Here is a 10954-nt window from a genome sequence, read left to right on the forward strand (position 1 = left end):
GATGAACCACTCTAGGGTCCAGGAATAGTCCATTCTGACTTCCTCGAGACCTTGGAATGGCCACACCGGGATTTGGGGGTGTGCGTAAAGTTGCCAGAAAAATACCGGGTGCCCAGAGACATGTGAATTTTAGATCATTTCAGATAAACGTCTGCCAACACTTGGGTCTATGTGGTGTGGAGATGCAGGGACCTGGATGAGGCCCTGGAGACTCCCCCTCCCCACTACCACCCCCAGGGCCCTTGAGCCCCTGCTGTGCTGTTCCCGGGGCGGATGCTGCATCGGACACCAGGCCAACATCTGTCTGCCTCTGTCTCTTGCAGGCAGTGATAACTTTTATGACGGTATTGAGGACATGATCGGCTATCGGCCTGGGCCCTGGATGAAGTACAGCTGGGCCGTGGTCACTCCGCTTCTCTGTCTTGTGAGTGTCCTTCCGCGCGGCCGTGGTCAGTAGCCGTTCCTCCCCGGGGCTTGACAGTTTCACCTGCTGACCCATCGTTCACTCAGCATCTGCTTAGTGCTGGCCTCTGACAAGCCTAGTGACAGCTCTGCTCGGGGAGGGGGCCAGGCTACTCCGGAGGGTTCCCTGTGAAGCATGAGTTAGGAGCTTGTGAGGAGGAGGGAGCAGGAAGGGCACTGCTGGCAGAGGAGCGCGAGTTGGGCACATCAAGAAATTTCAGGGGCTCCATCACTGAGTACATGACCTTTCCCCAAACCCTTCCAGAGTTCATGGGCACAGTCAGGGTCCCTGATTAAGTTGAGGGGCCTTGGGGAATGTTGAATGGAGACGTCATAGACCCTGGAAACGTGGTGTTTCCCATGGAGGGCGGGGCTCGTGCCTGGAGAGGGGAGGTCCCAGCAGAGAGGAGCCCTGGGCTCTCCCAGGAACAAGGAAGCTTAGTAGCCGCCAGGACCCAAGGGCAGTGATGTGCACGTCCCCCTTCGCACCGGGGTTCCCGCGCCTGCCTTCTCGGGATGTAGCCTTGGGGCCCAGGCACCCGTTAGGCTCCGCTAGGAGGCTCTGGCCCAAGGGAGGTCCTCTGCAGCAAAAGCTGCTTCCCTGCCGGTGTTTGAAACCTATTGTGAGCTTGGAGCTAATTGCAAGGAAAGATGTCTGCAATGCTGCTCTCAGCTCAGACCGTGGGGAGCACAGATGGCAGAAATGTTCCTTGTGTTTAGCAACCAGGTGCCGGGAGATAAATGGGCCCTCCCCTCAGTGACCTCTGTCTCCAGGCCTTTCCTCTCAGGGCCCCAGTTCCTGCATTTGTAAAACAAGGAGACTGACTGATGCGGGGCTGAGTGGCAGCGACCCGTCTTAGGTTGTTAACTATTACTGAGCACGGTCTCGGCCTTTTCATCTGAGATGCAGATTTCCCCCACAAAATTAAGGAAACTGTGGCAGCCCATAACCACGATCGGGGAGTGCATTGTTGGAGGTGAATTTAGGTGGGTGCAAAGCCCGTGTTCTCATCCTCACTTAATGATTTATTTGTGGGCAACTCCCCTCACCAGTCTGACCATCCGATTCCTCCTCCCTCCCTCCCTCGGGGACTGGATAGGCGAGAGGCTGCATTCCGAGGTGGCGTGGCGGGAAGAGGAACGTGACACAGGCAGACACGCTGCTTCCTGGGTTGGGTTGGGAGAGCAGAGCTGCCCTCCCTTGGGACCCTCCCCCACTAAGCTTCACCCCACACGTAGGACAGCAACAACAGGGCCAGGCATACAGTAGGTGCCTAATGAAGAGCGTTCCCCCCACCCCCTCACCAATTCTGGTTTAGATAGGTTTGTCTTCCCTTCAAACCCCCCTTATTAGATAATGAAGGTTTAAGTCATTTTCACTGGGTTCTACACGGAAAGGCTGTAGCTCTGACCAGAAGCAGCCCTCCAGCCAGCCTAGAGTGCAGGCTTTGGGGCCAGAGCTGACCCCACCCCACCCCTATGTTCCTGGATGGACAAATGGCTTGCGCGTGGCTTAGGCTGGACCCCCAACAGGGCAGCAAGGCCCAGGTCCACACCCTGCCTTGGGGGCTGGGCCTGGGGCTCAGAGGGAGGTGGAGGGATGGCAGTGGGGGAAGGGAAGCTGTGTGCCCCTGGAGCTACACCACATGTCAGGGAAACAGGGGAATGAGACAGACACACCTCCCGCTCTCATTGACTCAGGCTGGGTGGGGAACTGAGTAATTGTGACCACGAAGAAGAATCGCGCTTTCCGGGAAGGGAAGTGTGGGCACCTGACTGAGCCTGGGCGGGGCCTGGGCAGGACCATTAGTGCAAATTTAGGATGAGGAGAAGGTGAGCTCGAGAGAGGTTCCCAGTGAGTGGGAACAGCCTGCCCAGAGGCCCCAGGGCAAGCGGGTGAGAAGCTGAAAGGAGTTCCAGGTAGCTGGAGTATAGTTGCGGAGGAAGAGGCAGTGGGTAGGTGACAGGGAATTGCCGGCCAGACAAGGACTTTGCATCACGAAGGTCCTGGGGAACCGCAGAAGTGTTTTGAGCAAGGAGGCGGCTTGATCAGGTTTACCCTGGGGGCGGCCCTCCTGCACCAGAGGGAGAAGGGTGTGAGCCCCTTGGGTGGAGCCTGCCCTGGTCCCAGAAACCCCCTGACCGCCCCCGTCTCTCCACAGGGATGTTTTATCTTCTCTCTCGTCAAGTACATACCCCTGACCTACAACAAAGTCTACGTGTACCCCAACTGGGCCATCGGGCTGGGCTGGAGCCTGGCCCTGTCCTCCATTGTGTGCGTCCCCTTGGTCATGGTCATCCGCCTCTGCCAGACGGAAGGGCCATTCCTCGTGGTAAGCACTCAGGGCCCCGAGTCTGGATTTGTGGTGGGGGCAGGATGCTGAAGGCCAGCCAGCTCTCAGTTTGCTGTGTGACCTTGGGCAGGTCACTGGCCCTCTCTGAGCCCCAGACTCCTCACCTGCCCTGTGGAGTGGTTGAGATTGTGGGCAGGAGAGTGTGTAGTGGGAAAATGGGCAGCAGTGACACATTCAGGGGCCGGGCTGGGGGCCGGAGAGGTGGTGGTGGCTTTGGATGCCAAGATAAGAGCCAGGGCTTCACCTGGGAGCAGTGGGGGCCAGGTTTCCCAAGCGGTGAGACAGGAGACAGGAGCTCATGAGCAAGGCTGAGCTCCAGCCAGAGGCCTTCCCTGGCCCTGGAGCCAAGTTTCAGATGAGCCCAGCCCGTGCTGGTGTTCCCCTCGCCGGACCTGTGGCCCCATCTGCTGCCCGACCCTCAGAAGCCACCTGTGCACCGAGCAGACCCTCCAGCTCCCAGGCCCCTGTGCCCGCCAGTCTCCTCCCTGCGCCTCCCTCCCGCCACCATCCTCTCAGAAATTCCTCCAACAATCCTGGAGATTCCAGGCCCTGGCAAAAGTCGGGGCTCTTTCCAAGAAATCCTTTTCTTAGAATCTCCCTTAACCTTTGGGCTTGGGCTGGCTCCAAGACGGCACTGTTTTGTTCTGGACTGTTTTTATTGTTATTCTCTTAAAAATCTGGAGCCAGGATGTCCTGGGGCCCTGGCTCCTCTTGGGCTGGGCCGGTTTCCTTGTGGGCAGGGGATTGGCCTGGAGGTGTTGTTGGTGGGGAAAGATGCCAGGCCGGGCAGAAGGAGACCAGACCAGCCTTCCCGAGACAGAGGAAGTAGGCAGGGGTATGCCAGGAGGAAACCATGAGGCTGGGGTCTGTCTCAGCCAGGGGGACCCTTGGGGTGTTCCTGCAGCACTGGACCCATTGTATTTTCTCAGAGGACACAGGGAAGGACCCCAGTATTCAGAATGTCCCTACCACCCAGAAACCAAAGGGTTAATTGAGGGCACAACAGGGGGTGTTGGATGTCTGTCCTGATTGCTCAGTGCCCACAGCGATACCCAACAGGTCACTGACTTGTGTCTCTTCAAAGCCTAATTTTAAAATATTGTTCCATCCCAAGTTTAGAGGTTTGGGCAGAGTGGGGTTGGTGTAGGGGAAGGATTCGAGTCCACCCCGAATTCACAACCGGTCTTCACTCCCAAACCTGACCATTAACCAAAGCCCCCTCCTCTGAAGGCAGCTGGCCGCCATCCACCTGTCTTCACCACGTGCCCCTCGACCACCTACCTGCACAGGTTGCCAAGGGGTCCTCCCAGCCGTGAACTTCTCTCGGAGCTCCATCCTGGGAGGATTCCAATTATGTCTGCACCTCCTGCAGAAACGGGGCCCCAGGTAGCTGCCCGGGGGTGTTTGCCTCGTGTCCCCCGTTCGGGGCGCACACCCATTGTACAGATGTCCGGAGAGAGGCAAAGCGATGAAGGGGGAGCAGGGCCCTCCCCTCCGGCTGGCTTCCACCCTCGCCCTGTACCTGGGGCCTCTGGTCTGGTTCCTCCAGGGCCCAGGCAGCCAACCCAGGTGGGGAGGGGGACTGGGGAGCTGGGGCTCGGGGGAGGCGAGCACCATCGCAGGATGCAGTGTGGCTTTCAGCTCTGGCCCCCGTTTTCAAGGAGATGTGGGCCTGGGGTTGCCAGACCTGTGGTTTTTAAAGAGCAGATGGAAGTCTGGATTTTCAAATGAAATATCGTAGCTTTCAACAAGCAGCTTTTAAAAATTGTTATATACCTAAATTGAACGTAAATGCCGAGATAGAGGGTTTCTTGTTAGCACCTGCTTCCTACTTAAGCCTCTGAGTGGACGCTTGGCGGGAGGTGGGCTGGGAGGCGGGAGCTCTGAGTTCAAGTCCCAGCTCTGCTGTTGCTTTTCTGGGTGCCCTGGGGAGGGCTCTTTCCCTCACTGATCCTATTATCTGGCAACCTGGGGAGGACAAACTGCCGCGTGCCTGGCAGTGGTCCAGCCTCTGGCCCCTCTGTTGGGAGGGGCAGTGCAGACCCAGGCAGTGGTCTCCAGGCCCTCAGTGGGGAAATGGAGAAGGCAGGACATGCAGCTTGTGGGAGACGGAGGTTCTCCTCGGGGAAAGTGGGAGCCATGGGAGGCTCAAGACAGTTACCCAACCTCGGGCATACAAATTGCAGAAACTCAGCTGCTTTGCAAGTCAGAGAAATAGGGGAACGGGAATCACAAGGAGGTGTATTTCAGCTCCATGGAAGAAAGAATGGGGAAAGAGTTTGGAGGCGTGAGTCCCCCTGTCCCTGAAGTGTGTAAGCAGGGCTTGGCCAAGGAAACTACCGGCGGGCACTCTGCCCTCATTCAGGGCCTGGAGGGACCTTAGTTCAAGTCCTCTATTTGTCAGTGGATGAAATGGGGGGTCCAGAGAGGGTACTAGTTTGGCAAAGGCCACACAGCACACTGGCGGGACCCGAGGTGAAGAGGGAAACCAGGCCCGCTGACTTGCCTCCCCGTGCCTGTCCTCTTCTTTCTCCAGAGACTCAAGTACCTGCTGACCCCGAGGGAACCCAACCGTTGGGCCGTGGAGCGAGAGGGGGCGATGCCCTACAGCTCTCGCATGTCCGTTAACAGCTCGCTCAGGAAACCAACCCACATCATAGTGGAGACCATGATGTGAGCTCTCTCCCAGTCGACGGGCTGCTTTCCTGCTGTTTACTAACATTAGATTCTTATAGGACCAGGTTTACAGAGCTTTATATTTGCACTAGGATTTTTTTTTTAATTGTCACAGAAAATGTTTGTGTGTGTGTGTGCGCGCGCGTATGTGTGTGTGTGTGTGTGTGTGTGTGTGTGTGTGTGTGTGTGTGTGGTGTCGTGTGTATGTGTATTTTGTTTTGATTTGGGGATATTTTGTACAAAAAGAAAACCCACGGGCAGCTGTCCGGGGTGAGGCAGAGCTTTCATATGGAATTAGATGTATTTTATGGGAACTTGGTCAATTTTTCTTTGTATTTTTTTTTAACATATAACTATGTACACACGTAGAGATTGTCCTACACTTTTACCACTTGAATTGATCTTGCCAGCAATAGATCTTGTTTTCAAAAGCAATTCTTCGGTGCTGTGTAGCTGGCAGAAAGTTCTGCCCCCAAAATGCAGGGTGGAATTTTCCTGGGACAGCAGACCCATTTTAAAGGTGTAGTACCTTACCAACCTGGTTCAAGTGAAGCAAACAGCTATCTGGCCAGACCCCGAGGGGCTGGAGAAAGGAAGGCTGTCGGGAGACGCCTCACGACACTTGTCTTAGCCAACAAGAGAGATGCCAAAATAATGAACCAAGCCCTCAAATATAAAGGGACTCAAAGCCCACAGATGAGGCCCAACAGGAAAAGTCTGATGCTAAGAGCGCCAGGAAGCACTGCATCAAGAGCAGAGTCCCTTTTACTTCGAGACTGAGGGGGGGATCGTCAGAAGGACTGTCAGAAGCATCCGTCTGCGAGGGAGCGGCGTCCTTCCTGGGGCGTCCCAGGGAGCGAGTGGAGGCCGCCCAGCAGGAGCTGGGGGTCTCAGGGCTGCAGACCTCACACAGATGGGGCTGTTGCCTAGATGGGGATTCCGATCAGGTCCTGGTTGTTCCCGCAGCCGACCTCTCTCGCAGCTGCCTGTAGGGGAAGCGTGGCGTATTTGGTGAGGGGCGAGGGGTGAGCAAGTGGACCAAAGGACGTGGCCCCAGGCGCCCGGGACCTGATTTGGGGGAGGGGGCGGTGCTCTTCTTTCCTCATCTCTCCACCCTCAGCTCTGTATTCATCTCTCAGAGGCTCTTGTTGAAGACCCCAGCCCGGGGCCGCCCTGGCGCCTAGCAGGGGGTGCCAGGAGCGAGCTTTCATTGGGGCCAGGTGCTACCCAAACTCTCCTGCAAATTCAGGCACAAGTACAACCCACACTGGTAACCTGGGAGATAAGGAAACTCTTTATTCCCCCTTCCCCGCAAAAGCTGGGGTCGGGTACGCACTCTGTGGGGATCGAGGTCAGGAGGTGAGTCAGGGTTGTTCGGGGGCAGGCACCCCAGAACCGGCGTTCCTCCCTGAACCAGGACGGAAGGCACTCCACCTTTAAAATCCCAAGTACGGACACACGTCCACCCAGCCCGCATTTGGATCTAAACCGTGCCATTTAAACAGAAACTTCCAAGTTCAGGGTCTAAAGTAAACTGAAACGTGGTCACGCGCAAACGGCAGTGACTGCCTCGGGGGTGTGGAGAGCGGGATCCGGCTCTGGCGTTCAGAGCAGGGGCTCTCTGAATCCTGGGACCCCCTCCCCAAATCCGGGCAGGGAGGGAGTCTCGGGTGTCCCCCTCCCAAGGGGCAGAGACAATTCTGAACCTCTCGTCTTTAGCAAGCATTCACAGTCCGCTGTCTCCAAAACATATACCCTGCCAAACAGCACCCAATCCTATTCCAAACCGTCAGCAAGTCAGTGTGCCTGTTTTATGATGCATTTATGGTTGCTACTGTGTCTGATTTGATTGTATTGTTTTTGGTTTTTTTCCTAATTTTATCAAGTAGCAATGTGACCTGTTCTCCTTTGTCTTACGGAACTTTAGTAAACTAACCACTGTCGATGACTGGGGACAGGTTACTTACGTGCGGGGGCGAGGAGGGCCACAGTGTTTTGGGTTGGTAGGCAAATTGCAACATTCTGGAAATGGCCCAAAAAAGGCCCCTTCTTCTAAGATTCCCAGACCAAATTCTAGACCAAAGACACATGCAGACCAAGTCCCCAGGCCCCGCCTGGAAGGACGGTCAGCCACTTTCCCAAGCCTGCTCCTCGCCCTTCTCCCGGAGCACCTGTCTCCACTTGTGACCCTCCTGTCTGATACCCTAGCTCTTGTGTATCAGCAGAACTCTGCTCTGTGAGTACAGTGTGTAATGGTGTGTGACTTCTATGTCTCCACATAAAGGAAACTTGTCATTGGAGCTCACGACTCTGGTCCGCTTGTCTCTGGGCAGTCCCCCATCCATGCTCTGCCTGGGATGGGTTGGAAATTCTGATGCTCGCAGCCAGATCTGGAAGGGATGCAAGAGAGAGGTTTAGAGGATGTTTTTAGCATGCAGAAATGGGTAATGGCCCCAGGATAATCTCACCTGGGGAGATGCTCTGTCCAGCTGGGCCTGGGCCCTGTTAGTCCCTTTGGTGGAACCGCATGGTCACTGATAGAGAGGCTTCCTGGGCCCCCCGGTCAGCACCCTCGTTGTCAAAGGGGCGTGTTCTCCCTGAAGACCAAAGACCAGCCTTTATGAAAAGGGACATGCTCCGTCCCCAGAGTTCAGGGACCCGGTGAGCTGCAACCCACCCTGTGACCACGCTCATGGGCCAGCTGGATCCCAAGCTATGGCGTAGTGGGACGGGAGCAGCGGTCCACCCGGCCCCCTCCCCTCAGCAGCCGTCTGGAAGCGAGGCACTGAGACGTCTGTTGCACCACAGGAAACTGAGGGGTCCAGGCAGAGCCCCTCAGACAGGATTTAGCCTGAGGCCACGTGGGAAATTCCCAGGTGGCCGGAAGTGGCCTTGGATGATTTCTGGGCCATACACAGCTCCCTCTCTGTAGCTCCGGCCCCACATTCTCACCCCAGATCCCCAGCACACCCCAAGATGGTGGGGAGACAGAGGGAGAGTGAGCCCCCCTCAGCCTAGCCCAGAGTGTTCTTGTGTCCCCAGGTGCCACCGCACTGTGGTCAGGGCCCCAGCCAACGTCTCCCAGCACTACCCCTCCAGCTGGGGCAATGCTTTGGGCAGCCAGTGCTCCGGCAGGCACGCCTCCCTTCCGCACCAAGCCTCAGACACAGTCTGGGAAAGGACCCAAGAGAAACCCCCTCAAGGCGGCTAGAGGTCCCATCCAGCCCTCAAACCCAAGGTCATGTGGGCCAGGCAAGGCTGTCCACGTGGATGCTGTGAATATCACTGTGCAAAAATCCAGCAAGCACAAACCCACAAAACAACAAAGCTCAGACATCAAAACCTGGAGAGGGGTGTAGGTACCCAGAAGCCAGGAAATAGCATTCCCCCCTCCTCCGTGCTCCCTCTCAGTGCCAGGCTTTCAGACTGCAGCTCGGAAGCTGGCTTTCATTGTTCTCTTATGGGTGTCACTACAGACTGTTCTGCCATGTTCCCTGAGGGATTGGAGCATCTTGTTATATACTTGGCTTCAAATTGAGATGTTGGCTTAATTTTTTTTTTTAAACCCAATTAATTTTCGAATCCCTAGCAACTGTGACTGTATTTAGCACAAGAGAATGCTGAGAATGTGGGTCTTGCTTCCTTCCAGAAATATGTCTGGCTCACCAGAACTTTTTTTGAAACTTCAAAATATTTTTAAGATATTTTAAACTTTTGTAAAAAAAAAAAAAATCAACCAACAAGAGACTCTTCTGAGGAGGAGCATTTGTATTTGAATAAAATCCTTGGTGTGTAATTCAGTCTTGCAGTATACAAGCTTTTATGTATAAATGTTTTCTGATATGAATCCCTGTATTTTGCAGGGGTTTTCTCTTCCTCTTTGGCTTTTTAGATAAATATGTATACCTATATTTTAAATTCATCTTTGCTTTTTTTTTTTTAGAGGAGTTTGTAATCACCTTATAACATGAAAATAAACATTTCCTTTTTAAAATCCAAAACGTGTGGGTTCTGTTCTGATGCAGGTGTTTCTCTTTACGTTTGGCAAGCACTTTACAGTTTACAAAGGGCTTTCATTTCTGCCCCGGGACATTCCTCAGAGCGGGGTGTTATTCTCTGAGGTTGGAGACACTGAGGTAGAGGTTCAGGAGGGGACAGTTTGCCTCAGGGCGCATGAGTCCCTGAAAGAGTGGGGAATCTCCCCAGATTCCGGGTCTGCTCCAGCTGCTTCTACTGATTTCCTGCGACTGGAAGGTCTCATCACCTGATCTGGAGTGAAGCACCACCCCCTTCATGCTGATTGGAGGTGGTGCTCACCATGCACCAGCACCAGGTGGTATCACTTACACCCAAACCAGGGCTCTGACCTTCCGGCCAAGAGAGCGCAGGCTGCTGGGAGGCTGGTAAGAGACCAGCCCTGGAGGGATGGTGCCGCGGACACTGGGACCTCGGAAGCGAGGGCGGTCAGGACCCCAGAGGTCAGTGGTTGGCACAGACGTGGTTGGCCTTGGGAATCATGAGCCCAGCCCGCTGTTACAAATGGGGAAACGGAGGCTGGGAGAGGGGCCTGGCTTCCCTGGGGTCACAGAGCAGGTCCATGTGTGAGGCAGCCTTCGGGCCCACTGGCCCAGCCACCTTTGTGAGTGTGCTAGGTCAGGGGGCTTGCAGGGTCTTTTCCCCAAATCCCCAGACCAAAAAACCTTTCTCAGGAACTCATTCTACATAGGCAATGCTAGAGTAAAATCTCCCTCCCCACTCTTTCTGTCTGTCTCCCTCCCTTCCTTCTTCCCTGAGTGTCTTGGTCTCCTGGCCTGTGTTCACATCCTGGTTCCATCCCTGACTACCTGTGTAAAGTACTTAACCTCTTGCCTCCTTCACTCCTCTCTGATGTTGAGATCATAATACAGCTCCCTCCGAGGCTGTTGGGGAGGATCTATAAGGGGATTTCTTTTTTTATTGAAGTATAGTTAATTTGCAAAGTTGTGTTAGTTTCAAGTGTACAGCAATGTGATTCAGTTGTACATACATATATACTTTTTCAGATTATTTTCCATTATAGGTTATTATAAGATACTGAGTAGAGTTCCCTCTGCTATACAGTAGGTCCTTGTTGTTTATCTATTTTACGTAGTGTGTATGTTAATCCCAAACTGCTAATTTATCCCCTCCATCCCTTTTTGTAATTATAAGTTTGTTTTCTATGTCTGTGGGTTGATTTCTGTTTTGTAAATAAGTTCATTTGTATCATTTTTCTATACTTCACAAATAAGTGGTATCATATGGTATTTGTCATTCTCTGATTTACTTCGCTTAGTATGATAATCTCTAGGTCCATCCATGTTGCTGCCAACTGCTTTATTTTATTCTTTCTAAAGCTGAGTAATATCCCATTAAATATATGTACCACATCTTCTTTATCCATTCATCTGTCAGTGGACACTTAGGTTGCTTCCATGTCTTGG

At 54.0% G+C, this 10954-nt stretch overlaps 1 protein-coding gene across 2 annotated transcripts in view; it reads left to right on the forward strand.

Moving 5' to 3' along the window:
* The window catches only part of SLC6A6 (solute carrier family 6 member 6), an 80346-nt gene extending 70864 nt beyond the window's left edge, over positions 1-9482 (forward strand). For both annotated transcript variants that reach the window (XM_057554772.1, XM_057554773.1), the window contains exons 13-15: positions 324-424; positions 2625-2795; positions 5353-9482. In XM_057554772.1, coding sequence (XP_057410755.1) covers positions 324-424; positions 2625-2795; positions 5353-5493 — 413 coding nt within the window. In that variant the 3' untranslated portion in view covers positions 5494-9482. The remainder of the gene's footprint in view (positions 1-323; positions 425-2624; positions 2796-5352) is intronic.
* Positions 9483-10954: the final 1472 nt, after the last annotated feature.

This window comes from Balaenoptera acutorostrata, chromosome 10 (assembly GCF_949987535.1).
Source record: "Balaenoptera acutorostrata chromosome 10, mBalAcu1.1, whole genome shotgun sequence".
In the NCBI taxonomy this organism is placed as follows: Eukaryota; Metazoa; Chordata; class Mammalia; order Artiodactyla; family Balaenopteridae; genus Balaenoptera; species Balaenoptera acutorostrata.